The sequence below is a fragment of the Thamnophis elegans genome, chromosome 7, assembly GCF_009769535.1.
Source record: "Thamnophis elegans isolate rThaEle1 chromosome 7, rThaEle1.pri, whole genome shotgun sequence".
In the NCBI taxonomy this organism is placed as follows: domain Eukaryota; kingdom Metazoa; phylum Chordata; class Lepidosauria; order Squamata; family Colubridae; genus Thamnophis; species Thamnophis elegans.
Window position 1 is genome coordinate 38,218,375 of NC_045547.1, and position 16,269 is coordinate 38,234,643.

General features: G+C 37.9%; 1 protein-coding gene across 1 annotated transcript in view; it reads right to left on the reverse strand.

The window, feature by feature from the left end:
* Positions 1-15,703, reverse strand: part of PLXNC1 (plexin C1) — a 71,899-nt gene extending 56,196 nt beyond the window's left edge. The window contains exons 1-3 of the mRNA XM_032221567.1: positions 14,600-15,703; positions 2,967-3,095; positions 2,026-2,160 (exon numbers count right to left, since the gene is read on the reverse strand). Coding sequence (XP_032077458.1) covers positions 2,026-2,160; positions 2,967-3,095; positions 14,600-15,595 — 1,260 coding nt within the window. The 5' untranslated portion in view covers positions 15,596-15,703. The remainder of the gene's footprint in view (positions 1-2,025; positions 2,161-2,966; positions 3,096-14,599) is intronic.
* Between the last annotated feature and the right edge of the window lie 566 nt (positions 15,704-16,269).

The window sequence follows — 16,269 nt, forward strand, 5'->3', positions numbered from 1 at the left end:
GCCTCTATGTTGGACACAGAGGCAGGGTGGCTTTTGCCTCTAGTGCCAGGGCGGCAGGGCGGCTTTTGCCCACTTTCAAAATTAATGTAATTTGTAAGTAATTGTATTATTGTAAGTAATTTGTGTGTGTGTGTGTGTGTGTTTTACTGTCTCTGCTGGCGCGCCGGCTGGCACTTTTTTTTATGTTGGACATAGCGGCAGGGCTTTTGGACATAGCAGCAGGGCTTTTGGATGCCCCGGCGCTATGTCCGACATAAAAAAAGTGCCAGCCCACACACCAGCAGAGGCGGTAAAACACAAACACACACAAACACACACAAATTACTTACAATAATACAATTACTTACAAATTACATTAATTTTGAATTCCTCCCCCTCCCTCCGACCCACATACCTTTTCCAGCTGTTTCACAGAGGATTTCAACTCTGCTCTTGTCTGCCATGATGAAAATGTAAAAATATAAAAGGAAAAAGGCAAGAGCTGCTGAGGTCAGGCTGGGTTAGCTGCTGCCAGAGTCCCCAATGGATGGCTCTGCTTAACTGTTTAAAAAAGCCTCTAAAAAACGCCCTCTACAGGAGGAGGCAAGAGAACCAAGTGCCTCATCTACATAAGGAATTTTTGGCTTTTAACCCTTGCTTAACTCTGCTCAAGTGATCATAAAGATAGACTAAATGAGGCATGTGGTTCTCCCGCCTTCTCCTGTAGAGGGCACTTTTTTAGAGGCTTTTTTAAACAGTTAAGCACTAAGCAGAGTCATCCACTGTGACTCTGGCAGCAACTACCTCAGCCTTTTTCCTTTTACATTTTTTTTTCTTTTTATGATGACAGTGGTGAGGCTGTCACTGATGTACAGTATATCCTCAAACATACACACAAACACACACACATGAATACAACTTGTAATTATTGTTTTAAATCTTATAAGCCATTTTCATTGCTCTATATTTTATTTGTAAACTGAAATAGAAATCTACTGAGCTGTTATATTAATGTTTTAATGATGTATTTAATTATTTTAGATATCTAGCTATATTCACAGGAAACTACTGCTAAAATTCATTCTGGCCAACCTCCAAGACCATTTTTCCATTTCTAGGAAGATTGGATTAATTATTGCTCTTGAGTATTTCATATACTTAAAAAACCATACATTTTTCATACATCAACTATTTTAGGTTTTAATGTGGAAGAATTGTAACTGGTTACTCATAACAATTTCTGTTAAGCTCAGATGGACTCTATTAATCCTATTAAATCATTATTGAGCCTTCTAGTGTACAGCATTTACTCTATATCAATGAAGAGTTGGAATAATGCCGTCACCTTACAAAAAGAAAGACTGATAATATTGATGTCCTAGACCTAGACCAATCACAATGTGGAATAAGATAAATAGAAGGCAGTGAAATGGGGAATAAAGTGGAAGAATGTGAATACTGAAGAATATGACAAGGGGGGAATATTTCCAATATTAAATTACTAGGATGAGGTGATTCTCCCTCCCCCACTTTTTTATTTTTTATTCTCTTACATACCATTGTAAGTATACATTCACATAATTGTTATTCTTCTACATTTGTCATTCTTATACATTTGTTATTCCATTTAATAGGTTATAATATATAGTTTGGGTTGCTTTATTTACTATCCCTTCCGCCTGTTGTAACACCACCTTATTTTCCCTTTCTTTTCTCCCTCCATCCCTTCTCTACTTACTTCCTTCTCTCTTTCCCCTTCCTTCTTCCCTTACCTCAGGATGAGGTGATTCTTAGGCCTGATGATGTAAGAATTTTCCAAAGTCCCCCCCACCCCCAAGATCCAGTGTGTGGTAACTTTTCATAACCCTCTAAACTTTTTCCATGGACATTCCAGCATCTTTTTATCATAAAATTTTGCTAGAAAACAATTGGAATATTTGCAATAGCTTTGCTGGCCTTCAATACTTGGCTACATGAAGTTTTATATACAACTTTGGAAACAGCACATACATGGAATTCTAGAATATAATTTAGAATTCAACCAACCATATTATTAGATGGTAGATAGATGTAATTCTGATCTGTAGGGTCAAGTTCAAGCCTATGGAAAATGGGTGTTTCTTCCTTAATTTCATATAAAATTTCTGGACAATTTGGCTTCAGTTCGTCATCAAGAACAATCTATAAAAACATGATATATTTAATGAACATAAACTTGCAAACAGTTTAGAATAGAGTTGTCTTGTACTCTTTTGCCACCTATTTATCATCACAACTTCTTTTCCCATGTGGTGTTAAACAACTGTTGTGAGAAAAGATTAAGGCTGGTTTTTACCTTGCTAAAATTATTTAATAAAAAGATGATAGATGATAGATAGATAGATAGATAGATAGATAGATAGATAGATAGATAGATATTAAGACTGAAAAGAGTGTGAATAGTTGTTGCTATAGTAAAAACATACTATGCTATCTTCCAATATTGTGCAAAATCATTATGTAACTTCAGTTATAGTGGCTTACTGTATGAGCCCAGCCTAGTCAGTTTTAATCTGTGGTTTATAAACTGTAGCACATGTAAGTTCTATATCTTGTTCAAAATACCATGGTTAAATCAAATAAATATATTATTAAATCAAATGTACTGTAGCAAAAAAATCTATTTTTTAAAAGCAGTTTTTTTTTCAAATGCAAAATCTTTTCTATTTGATTTATAGAAAGTGGAAGCTCTAAATATGCAAATAGTGCAAACATGAAAACGCATGCACCAACCTGTTTTACTCCAACACACCCAAAAAAGGTAAATGGCATGTGCAGATTATTTGTGAGTTCTTAAAAAACTAAGTATACTGATTATTTATATTAATGCTATTAATTTTTTTGAATTAAAAACATATTGAAGAAAAATAGATCCAAATATGAACACAGTTTTCTGCAATTTTACATAAACCTAATGTATCGACATAATGATTCATGGCATAACCTACCTTCAATAGCTGCCCATTTCCTGTCCCTAAAAATAAAACAGTCTTGTTTAGAACCACAGTGGCATAAACTGAAACCAAATTAAAATGACTCAGAGAAATTGAGTTCTTGATTGGCCACGTAAGATTTATCTGAAACAGAATGAACAAAGAAACAAAATTTTAGAATATGTCATTAAATCAGTGATGAAATTCATTTTTTTTAACTACTGGTTCTGTGAGCGTGGCTTGGTGGGCGTGGCAGGGGAAAGATACTGCAAAATATCCATTCTCAGCCCACTCTGGGGCCAGCCAGAGGTGATATTTGCTGGTTCTCCGAACTACTCAAAATTTCTGCTACCAGTTCTTCAGAACCTGTCAGAACCTGCTGGCTTTCACCCCTGTATTAAATCATAACTGAAAGAAGAAATATTCAGTAGCTATCATTATCTATAGGAAAATTAGTTGCCACATTATAGATTTTAGGTGGTATTTTATCTCAAGTAGACTTAACACAATATTATTACATTTTTCATCCGGATTAATATAATATATATTTAATATACTTTTTTAAAAAAATCATCATAATTAGATCAGAGAAAAATCTGAAACACTGCAGCAAGCATGTCCTTAGAAGCATCTTTTCTTAATTAATGAAGCCTAGCTAGTTTGTTGCTAGCTACCTGAATCCAAAAAATACAGGAAGAAGTAGACCACATACAGACCCAGTTTGGTCTAGTGGTTAAGGCCCCAGGCAAGAAAGCAGGGGATCCTGAGTTCAAGTCCTTCCTTAGCCATGAAAGTCAATTGTGTGAGTGTGGGCTAGTCACTCTCTCTCTCAGCCCACAGGTTCATTGTTGTGGGGAAAATAGGAAGAGGGATGAGTATTAAATCTAATAGAATACAGACTGAAACATAAAAAACAGAAAGTGTGAAGATCTGGTTCACAGAAATGTAAATATGTGTGAATTCCTTGCTGTCAATAATTTATTCTGTTCTGAAAGAATATATTGTGTGATGTTTAATGGTGAAGTGGGGCATTCTGGGCACTGGAACCCCAAAATATCTGGAGGGCGCTAAGTAGAACAAGGTTATACTACCCATTATGGATTTTGTATTCAGAGGTGGATTTTGTATTCAGAGGTGTTCATGATAGTTAGCACTCACACCTGTCTTAGAAGAATGAAATATTTTGAGAAATATTAAAAAGGTAGAATATTATATTTTCCTGGATGAGAAATGGAGAAGCATGTTTTTTTAGAGGCAGGAATCAGATTCATTCTTAATAGCCACCAACTTTCTTAATAGCCCTCAGCAGATATCAGCACTTAAGAGATAAAGAGACAGATAGCTTTATTCCCTGCAGCAAATTCCCTGCAGCAAGGTCTGAACACAGGTAGTGTTAGCCCTCAGCCTCAATAAAAATCATCCAACACGTCCCTTCATTGCATCAGCAGACCAAACTTCAACCATCTTTCCAATCAGCCACCATGTTTCCAGCATCTTTCTCCCGGCTTGGAAGTGAACCAGATGAATTTTTCTTCCAATTACACGTAATGTAGTTATGTGGTTGGATATCATTTAATGTATCATTAATACCAAAAAATGTGTGGCATTTTTAGATGGTGAAAGTACTCATAATGTGTTAGACTCCCACTGCTCTTTCTCATAATACATTAAGTAGAGAAAATAAATAAACACAGATAATCCAACAATGTATATAGTATGTTACATAAAGAATTATAGGTAAATGGAAACCATTCAGTGGTATACATTTATTTATTTCCAATGTATGGGTCACCTTTTTAAAATGTCCTTTTTCTAATGATGCAACTAAATCTAATATTCATATGATGCCTTCAGTGTTTGAATGTTGCTTTTTCTTTAATATTTCACAGTGCTACAAGAAAGTAAGAAAAACAGGAAATCCTGTACAAAATCTTTCACCTCCTTTTTTGAAATGCCTTTTATAATTTCGTTTTATGTGGCTCTTTGTTTCCGGGGCTCAGGGAATCACAATGGAAAACCTACTTTAGAAAGACAAAGCTCCTCTATTATCTTTTATTAATATCACTTCCCCATGTATTCCTTAAATTTCTATTTGTGGTTCTGAATAATTATTTATGACAAATTTATCGTGTTAGTATATTTGTAATGGAATTAATAAAAAGCGTTCATATTTAACAGCACTGTTAAAATTTGTCAGGTGACTTTCACATTGCTGTAAGCCAAGGCGATGATCAATTACTCCAGTGGTCTCCAACCTTGGCAAGTTTAAGACTTGTGGACTTCAACTCCCAGAGTTCCTCGGCCAGCAAAGCTGGCTGAGAAACTCTGGAAGTTGAAGTCCACAGGTCTTAAAGTTGCCAAAGTTGGAGACCACTGAATTACTCCAATCTCCTTCAACCAGCTATACTACATTTCAGTTTCAACCAGCTATACTACATTTCAGTTTCCACAATTTTCAGTTAATATTAAATACCAACAGGAAAAAGCTGAACTAGATTATCTGTATATTGCCTATTATCTATTGCCATTTGGTAAAATGGTTTTCTCTCTACAAGCAACACAGTTTGGTTTACTAGTTGTTCTTAAGCTGTCCTTTCAGCAGTTCATAGACATAAGCATGCTGACAAAACCGCGACGGACAAATGAGTGCCGTCAAAATCGCTAATTGATTTTCAACAATAGCGTGACGACAAATGCGTGATCACAAAATCACGTCATCAACAAACTATAGACAGCCCAGTGAGTGTGCTGGGCCTTTAACATAGTGGGACGCGTATACGTACGTTATAACATATGTTATAATGCAGTCAGCACACACCAGTTGAATAATACGTTTTAATTATACTGAAGGCATGGATATTATTAAGTCACAAACAGCAACAGTAATTTTTTCGATTTTATTGTGCTTGTCATTGCGCTTTTGTCATCATGATTTTATCGTCGCGAATTTGTCGTCACGATTTTGACATCGCGTTTTAATTGGTGCTATTTTGTCAGCGCGCATATGTCCATCGCGCAATTGTTAGGTCACGCCTTTCAGCTTTGTTTGTGATGTAGCAATAGCATATTGCCTCCAACAAGTTGGCTCCTCATTTTACCCACCTCAGAAGGATGGAAGGCTGAGTCAACCTTGAGCCTGGTGAGATTTGAACTCTCAAATTGCAGGCAGCTGGTAGGTATCAGAAGCAGCCTGCAGTACTGTAATCTAACCACTGCATCACAATGGCTCATGTAACTATCAAGTGGCATAGAAATAAGCCATAGAAAAAGAAACACAACTTTAATATGATCCTTTAGGTTTTTGGAGCATCTGGCATATCTTGCAATGAATATCTCTGTTTAAGCCATGACAATTGCCATGGCTTCTTACCCACTTAAAGGGGGAAACAACTTTAATACTAGAGCACCTAAGGTCAGCCTTAATCTGCCTCAGATATGGATTGGGGATGAGCTGAAGGTAATGCGATGAAAAAGAGGGTGGGGAAAGGGGGGTACATGCTGGTGCATACCCATGCCATGCTTAGTTCCAGTCTAAATATAAAAGACCACTCAAGAGATCACTCTCATTATGTATTATATCTCCACTGAAGCCACATTTTCACAGTTCATTACCAATTCTATTATTTAAATAGAGAACATAGGAAGAATCATCCTGTCAATACTGGCACTTCCCAATACAATTATGATGCCGAATAAATGACTGGGAACAGAAGACAGCTGCTCATTTTTGAAGCACTGCATTCTCTATGAAAAATACTTTTCTATTTAGGAACCCAAAAAGTGTATTATTATCAGGTCTGGAATCTAGATACACAATCTTCCCCCAGGACAAGTAGACGAAGTTGGGAAGATTGGATGTTTAAATCTAATTAAAATAGATTTAAATCTGCGGAGATTCCTTATCCTGCAGTTCTCACAGAAGAGTAATTCCTTAGGATGATGACAAAGAAATAAACCTAAGTAATATCATTATTATTTTTTCTAGGCAGTGTTTTCACAATTAGGAATAAATGTCACCTTAGGTTAGAATCTTCAGAATTTAAAACATATAACATTCTGTTAAAAATCGCTGGATGTGATCACTCAAAGAAACAGAGGAATCAGATTTAAGAACTAATATCTCAGATACATGGTGGCCTACATTTTGAAGGAATTCCATGTTACTATATCAGCAAGGATCAGGAAAATTACTTTAAAATGATTCATATATAATACTATACCGCCATATAAATTGCTAAAACTTCTGAGAGAGACCACTACAAATGTTGGAAGTATGGAGAAGCAAAAGGTAGCCAATCACGCTCTCAGTCTAACCCATGTCAAATGTATTTCACCGCCTTGATTTACTTATAAAATTAATAATGCAGGATTAAAATTGAAATAAATAAATGATGATCCTGTAAGGTTAACAGCATGAATACCAGAAAATTTAGTTACAAGTCTCAAGATATAGTGATGCAACACAAAAACGGAAAACATTGACTAGGGCTGATTGGAAGTCACGCACCAAGCTCCCAGATTATGTTTACACAGCCACAGGAACACTGTAATGGCTGGAACTCCATCATAAGTCCCACTCATGCAGGGCTATCATAACCTTGAATGGTTTGCGGATGAATGGTCTTAACCTGAGGACTACTGGTGCTCTCTAACTTATACTATACCAACTGAGAGACATCTGGTGTTATTTTTATTGTCTTTTCTATGCCAGAGAAATGCATTTTATTTTCCTCAGTCTTTTTAATGATCTGCTAATTTCACTATTATTATTATTATTATTATTATTATTATTATTATTATTTTACTACTGATTTTACTCTTATTATTTTTATTGCTTATTGTTTTCCTTCCATATTATATTACAATGCAATGCTGTGATGTACTTTGCTTTTTTAAAACAATTTTAAGTTTCAATTGAATTATTTGAATTTAGTGGTTTGATAAAATATAATTTAAAAAATAGAATAAATATCACTAAATTAAATAAGAAATATTCCTAAGAGCCTTACTGTTCTATCTATTCAATCCCTCTCCTCCTTTTTTAATTTTCTATTTTAGATAACAAATGATAATATTACTCCAGCAGCAAATAATTTTGACCCATATGATAAACATTTGCACTTTTATTTGAAATGTGAATCAAACTATATATTTTCTATATTCTCTCATAAGGTGGTAATGTAACTAAGCATATACACACAATCTTAAGATTTGAGTAAACCTTTAAAATAAAAAATCCTCTAAATTGTATGCTACCATTATAATTCCAAATTTCTTCTTCCTCTCTTAACTCTTACCACATGATCTTTTGCAATATATGTTCTGTTAGTTAGTCATTATTTTTTGCTGTTTGCCAATAAGTATCTTTAAACAGACAGTCTGTAATGGAAATTTAAACATGTTCAAATCATTTCAACTGAAATCAGTGAAATTGATAAATTTAATATTGGTTGGGTCATCCTCAGGATTATATCTGCTTATTCTTTATGCATATAAAAACTCCAAGATCTGAACTAATTTTAACATTTCTTATATATATAGGTAAAGGCTCCCCTCGCACATATGTGCTAGTCGTTCCCGACTCTAGGGGGCAGTGCTCATCTCCATTTCCAAGCTGAAGAGCTAGTCCTGTCTGAAGAAATCTCTGGGGTCATGTGGCTGGCATGACTAAATGCCAAAGGTGCAGAGAACGCTGTTATCTTCCCACCAAAGTGGTCCCTATTTTTCTACTTGCATTTTAACATGCTTTCAAATTGCTAGGTTGGCAGAAGTTGGGACAAGTAATGGGAGCTCACTCCGTTATGTGGCACAAGAGCCAAGGTGGCGCAGTGGTTAAATGCAGCACTGCAGGCTACTGCTAGATCAGCAGGTCAGCGGTTCAAATCTCACCGGCTCAGGGTTGACTCAGCCTTCCATCCTTCCGAGGTGGGTAAAATGAGGACCCAGATTGTTGGGGGCAATATGCTGACTCTCTGTAAACCGCTTAGAGAGGCCTGAAAGGCCTATGAAGCGGTATATAAGTCTACTGCTATTGCTATTGCTAGGGATTCAAACTGCTAAAATGCCGACCTTTCTGATCGACAAGCGCAGCGTCTTAGCCACTGAGCCACTGCATCCCTTTTTTTCTTATACATAGAAGACAGTTAAAAATGTCTTTAGTATGCACCAGCTTAGTCTACTCTGTAATTGTCTAAAATGCACTTTCAGCTCTTTTTAGATGATGAAAAGTTGGAACAGAATAATAATAAAATGCTATATATATATATATATATATATATATATATATATATATATATATATATATATATATATATATATATATATATATATATAATTTATCAGCATAAATATAACAAATGTAACAAAAAGGCAACAGTAAAAAAAATATTGGGTTTCTGTCTGGATGGTGTCTTGTGACGAGCCGAAGAAGTGTGACCTTCCTCCCATATTTGGGCATACCAGGGGTTGTGACTTTAAATATATACCTTTCACCCTGGCCTGGCTGATAAGGAGTCAAACCCTGTAGCTCAATGGTTAACACATCTGCCTAAGAGGCAATAGAGCACAGGTTCGATTCCCAGCAAGGGTATGGCTAGCTGATGAGAGCTAAATAGCTTGAAATAGATCTATACTAGTCTCCCTTTATTTATTTATCAGCATAAATATAACATATAACACACACACACACACATATATATACACACACACACATATATATATATACACACACACACACACACACAATTTAGACTATATATGTGTGTGTGTGTGTGTGTGTTTTATTTGTGCTGATAAATAAATAAAGGGAGACTAGTATAGATATATTTCAAGCTATTTAGCTCTCATCAGCTAGCCATACCCTTACTGGGATTCGAACCTGTGCTGTATTGCATCTTAGGCAAACATCTTAGCCATTAATCCCAGTAAGGGTATGGCTAGCTGATGAGAGCTAAATAGCTTGAAATAGATCTATACTAGTCTCCCTTTATTTATTTATCAGCACAAATTAAAAAAACCACAAATATAACAAAGGCAACAGTAAAAATATTGGGTTTCTGTCGTGATGGACTCTTGTGATGAGCCGATTGACAGATAATGGAAGCAGTTAGCTTCCTCCCATAAGTGGGGCTTACCAGGGGTTGTGACACTATATATATATATATATATGTATGTATGTATGTATGTATGTATGTATGTATGTATGTATGTATGTATGTATATATATATATATATATATATATATATATATATATATATATATATATATATATATATATGAATAATTGCTGAAGGGAATAACAATTCCTCAACATGAATTTTGCAAAAGTATATCAACTAAAATTATACATCAATTTGAAGAAGATTGTAAAGATTCTAAAAGAAAACAGAAACTATATTATCACACTATGGAATATATCCCTTGAAGTTACAACCAAAACAATTGGATAGAATGTTAAATTATACAGTGTTACTAATGCACACACACATATCTGCTGAAAATTAAACTCAGGTGAGATCAACATGGGACATTGCCTGAATTTTATGTTGCAAAACACGGAACATTGCAAAAAAAAATCAATGTTTTTTAATTCTACAACAGCTGATAGCTAATTTTAAATGCATTTTTATTAAAATGTTTTTAAGGCAGTACCAAACAATGCATATAGAATAATGAAATATTGCAGTAATATAAACTGCAACAAATATTTACTTAGGAAAATTATCATCTGGATCTAAGATCCACTGACCTATTTAAACACCTTAAAAATCCCATATAATTAATATTTCTAGATTTTAAACAGATTAAAACTGCAAAATATAAGTACAATTAAAATCTGATAAAATTGATAAAATATCTAATAGACATATGGCATGCACTACAGAGCCCAAAAATTAAAATAGGCACCATAAAGGTGAGTTAAAAGTAGACTAGAAGATGAATAATATCTACTTTTGGGGTCAAATCCAAGATATTAAATGTTATTTTACTCTATCATCAGAGCCAAAATCAGTTCAGCTCAACTTTTTCATACCTAATTTTAAGAAAACGAGGAGCGAATTTCAACAGAGCAAATAATTCCAACCAAGTGTCTTAGAAATTTGGACTGAACCGCTTCTAGAACAAGGATATCTTTATAGCCATAGCACTGTACACATAAAGTGTAACAAAAGTCTTAATTCTTTAGTTCTGAAAAAATTAATTGCTACAGGCAGTTAGCACTTAGTGCCATGTCTGATTTATTGTGCATGGAGTGTAGGATTTGAAAATTGACAGTTCCAGGATATAGAGAATTGAAAATAGGTGTTCAAAGGCCTTTATCTGCTCAGTTTGGTTATTGCTGATTGTACAAATATAACAGGAACCACCATGCCGCTTAGCAAATACATTGATTGATTTCCAGCATTTAGCAAATACATTGATTGATTTCCAGCATTTTGGTCTGGCAATATAAAGGTAGCATCTGTAGCTCAATCACAGCCCCATTTGGAACAGGACCTGAATGTGGCTCTCCCAGGGCTTATCTGAAGCTTTCCCCATTAAAAGTACTGGCTCAAATAAATCTATGAGAATGAGTTCCTAGTCCAATTAGTATTGATGGACAGAGAGCATTGATAGAAATAATTTCCCATGGAAGAAGCAACTCACTTCCAAATTATCCAATGTAGTTTCTCATCGTAATATCTAACTATATTGGGCTCAGACAAAGCCTGGAGCAAAGTCAAGCAAAGTGACTTTGATCTTGATGTAGAGAGTAATAAACACCTCAGATCTCTGCTACAATGAGGTTGTGGATCCCATCTTTCAGGATCCCCAAATACTTTCCTTGTATACTTGTACTCTTACTTAGGAGGCCACTCAAACTGACATGCTTAGAAAACTTGCTCGCAAAGATATTGACTAGGAAATTCAATAATATCCCCTATTCGAAGCTCTTACACATACACTCAGATACTGACATTGAGATGGTGTTTTTGAAATGCTCTGTTATCTCTGAAGGATGGAGTTAATCTCTCTTCCATTTACAAATTACTTGATCCCTACAGGCAATTGTATGCTTCCTGTTAAACACTTAGGACACTACAAAATTTCTAGGAAATTCTGTGCCATAGCAGTTGCAGCTAGAAATTGTTGGCTCTGGATATATTACTGTATGGGACATGTTAGTTTTTGCTTTGAATAGACTTTTATCCAATTTTTTTCTTCATTTTGACATTATTTTCTTCTCTCTCATGCTTTGATTTTTTTGAATTATTGTAACTTTTAAAAATAACATGAGAGAATGAAAAATAAGGTGGATTTACACATTACGCTAATCCATGATGCAATTTTCTTGTTTATTAGATAAATATGTTTATAAATCCAGCTATTTTATTTTAATTCAAATATGTTCAAACAATAGTTAAAACAAATTATGACTCAATATTATATATGGTTATTTAAGTTTATCCAAACTACTGTATGATTAAAACAAATTATGGTTACTGATATGTGCATTATTTGCATGCAAACCATAATGCATTACAAATAGTCTTAGCCACCAATTTAAGATCAGTGTTAAGTAGCTCAGGAATACAATAACAGCCAGTTAAACTGTGTTGCATTTTCAGTATGATTAAATATTCCAGCACAGCTTTCTAAGAATTGGTGAATAAGTAAAGATTCCACCTCACAGTTTTAAATGGGTATCATCCTTGATAACATCAAAAAGCAGCAAAACATCCAGAAAAATAATGGGATTGCATTTCATTTCCCCATTCTGTTTATTTGGTGTTGGCACGAAAAATGTTCATGATTAGAGGAATGATTGCATTACTCTTAAGGATGGAAAGGATGGGAGGATTTCTTCTTTCTGTAGGATGAGGCAACTTGATGGATTCAGCCTTCTGTCAAAAGTGGCTAAGGGCACACAATATTTCTCTCTTTCCAATGCTTCCCTTTTTAAAGGGTCTTTGGTGCTGAGTTTGATTGTTTTCTTGCAGACATTTCATTACCCAAACTAGGTAATATCATCACTGCTAGCATTGATGATGTTACCTTGTTTGGATAAGGACACATCTGCAAGAAAACAACCAAGTTCAGAGAGCACCAAAGACTCCTCATTTCAAACCTGAGTTAAAAATATTCTTCTTTACTGCTTCCCACTTTCTCTCTCCCATTCTTTTTCCTCACATCTTTGTTTCTCTCTCCCAAGTAAGAGCCTGCAAGAAATGAACAGACACTAAATATCTGAATTTACAGCATCTCTTTCAGGGAATATTAAAAATTAGGCCAATTGTCACAGGCTGCTCAGAAAAGATCACCCATCCTTTGAAAAACATGTGAAGATAAGATTCATAATCGAAGGAGAAAAACATTTTCCCCTAATTCTACCATTATCATCACACAGAGATTAAATTAAGGCAATGAACGTTTACTATTTTTGTCTTGTTCCCATTTTAAAAGATATTATTTTGAGTTTACAAATATACCAAAAAGTAACAGAAGCAATATAAAAGGTCATTTGAAAGTTCCCAATCTATTATTTCATTCTGCAATGAAGAGGATTCTTATAGCGGTATCAGCTACATCAGTCAAGACCCCAGCAATCCTAATGCCCAGTAAAACCAATCAATATTTTAGAACTCATAGCTTTTAGTCCAATTGAATCTGGATATGGACAAGTGCTATTCATTGGTGGAAAGATTGGATGTAAAATAATTGCTTTCACTTTTGGCTTGGACCACCTACTGGTTTCAAGCATGAATGCCAAGATTTTTCTCCAAGGGAATTTTATTATCCAAACTGCCTAACCTCATCCATGGAATTTCATTTCCTGCTGGTTAGTCTCTATTTGTGCCCCTTCCCACAGCCATAAAAGGAATAATGGTACCTTTAAATGAGGGAACCTTGGTACTAGTGCTAATCCTGGTGATGTTACCTAGCTTGGGTAATGAAACACCTGCAAGAAAACAACCAAACTCAGAGAGCATCAAAGACCCTTCAATTCAACCCTGATCTACAAACATTCTCCTTCATCGATACCTTTAAAGCATCTCCAAACCCCAGGGTTGCCTACCATTAGTTTTCTTCTCATTGCATAAGCATTCTTTATCTACTGCAGTGGTTTTCAACCTGTGGGTTGGGACCCCTTTGGGGGTCGAACGACCCTTTCCCAGGGGTCGCCTAAGACCATTGGAAAACACATATTTTTGAAAAAATATGGAAAACATAAAATAATCTTATGGTTGGGAGTCACCACAACATGAGGAACTGTATTAAAGGGAACTGTATTAGGAAGGTTGGGAACCACTGATCTACTGGGGTTTTTTTATTGAAGCCAATGGAAAGAATATAATAACAGAATGGAAATCAATGAAAGAATCTGCTGTGTCTCATCACTGCAAAATACAGAAAAGACAACTTACCCCACCATGGCACAATCCTGCAGAAAACACTAAACTTCCCTTTTAGTTTTGGCCTCCATTGTGATCTGCTTGCTAAGGATGGAAGGCTATGCCTTTTTTGAGGTGGGGAGCAGTCTGCCAAAATATTTTTTTCGGGAATTCTGCCTCTCATAAATGCATAGCTTGCAACAATAAAACAAGTCGACCCAAAATATAACCGATTCAGCCAAGCATCTGGCCAACAAATAACCCAAGGTACTCACACAATTGTCTGAAGCATCGTCTTCCGAACTGAACTCGGAAGCGGGGGGCTGTCTTAACTTGCAGTTATTCGCATTCTCCAGCAGCTTTTCAAGAGCAAAGATGCAAAGGCCCGTGGAAGTCGGGGTGGCGGGACTTGAAGCTGAGCCGAAAATCCCGGCCCAGAGCCCGCGTTGCTCCAGGTACGCCGAGGAAAGAATTTTGGTCTTGCCGCCACATCGCAGGATCTGGCTATTGTGCCTGAAGGTGTTTCGCTCGTACAGAGCGATGAGCATCTTGGCCTGCATGCTGTCATTGTTATGATAAGGGAAAAAGAAGTGCTTCTGCCAGCGAAAGGCATCCTCGAAGTGCAGGTTGTAGACGTTCTTCATGGCCACTTGCCTGTTTTCGGCCACGTGTTTCTCACCTTCTTTTATGAGGAAGACCGCCTTGTTGGCGTGGCTCTTCGGGGGGCTTTCGGGGCAGTTGTTCAGTTTATGGGTCGTGGCCGCGACCAGCGACCAACGTGAGTCCTTGTCGTCCTCGCAATACATCAACCCGACCACCGCGCTTTCCGACGCGTAGGTCACCAGTTCCTCGCCCAACGTCTCGTTCAAGTTCAAGCTGACATCGGTGAGGTTCTGCAGACGGCAGACGCCTTGCGGCTGAGTCCAACAGGTGAGCAGGCGGTCGCGACTGAAGGGCAGCAGCAGCTTGTTGACCGAGGCCACCGACTCCCCGCAGGACGTGCCCGACTTCTCGCAGAAGCGCTTCTCCTTCCACGCCAGCGAAGGCGCCACTTCGTACCAGCAGTTGCCGCTGGCCACCAGGAAGCGCTCCCCGCTCACGGCCAGGTTGGCAACGGCGTGAGGGAACTCGAGGGGCCCCTGACCTCGGGCTCCCGCCGCAGCCCAGGCTAGCAGCAGCAGCAGCAACGGCGGCGGCGGCGCGGCCAACGCCGAGCTCCCAGGGTCACGGCGTGCTAGATACCTTCTCGTGCCCCCCGACCTTCGGACCATGGTCCCCCGTCTGCCCCGGCTACCTAGGGCTCCTCGACTAGCGGGAGAGGCTCCGCTACCACGGACATGCCAGCAGCTGCGGCACCGCCCCACCCCTCGGACGAGCAAGGAACCGCTCCCGCGGCTGCCCTTCCCCCCTCTGTGGCTTCCTCTGTGCCTCAGCTGCCTCGCGCCTCATCGGTTCCTCTTTTTCCCTGGGAGGTGGGAAGCCCTCCTCGTCTCCTTCGCTTGCAGGGCCGACCCCGGCTCTCCCCACTTTCCCTCCCTCCTTCTGAGGGCGTGCCAGCCGGAGCGCTCCACGTGCTTGTCGCTTTCTTCCCGAACCCTCGAGCTCCCTGTCACCCAGGCGAGAAACAGGCTGCTGCAGATGTGTGCCGTTCTCCTGGCGGAGCTGAGGCCAGCTGGTTATTTAAGGAAGGGTGGGGGGCTGGATGGGTCTCCTCGCTGGTGCCAGAAGGTTCAATTGGGGTCCTCGGCCTCCGCTCCGCCCAGGGCCTGCCGCGAGGTGCCCCTTCTAAAAACGTTCCAAGGCTGACTCCCCGCCCCCCCCCCCAGCCATTTCCCCTCTTTAGCAATTTGCAGCATCAACTTACCAGCCCTGGTGCAATATAACAAGCAGGCTTGATCTGCCCTCAATAGACCAGTGGTTTTAATTAACTAGGGTGAAAATGGTC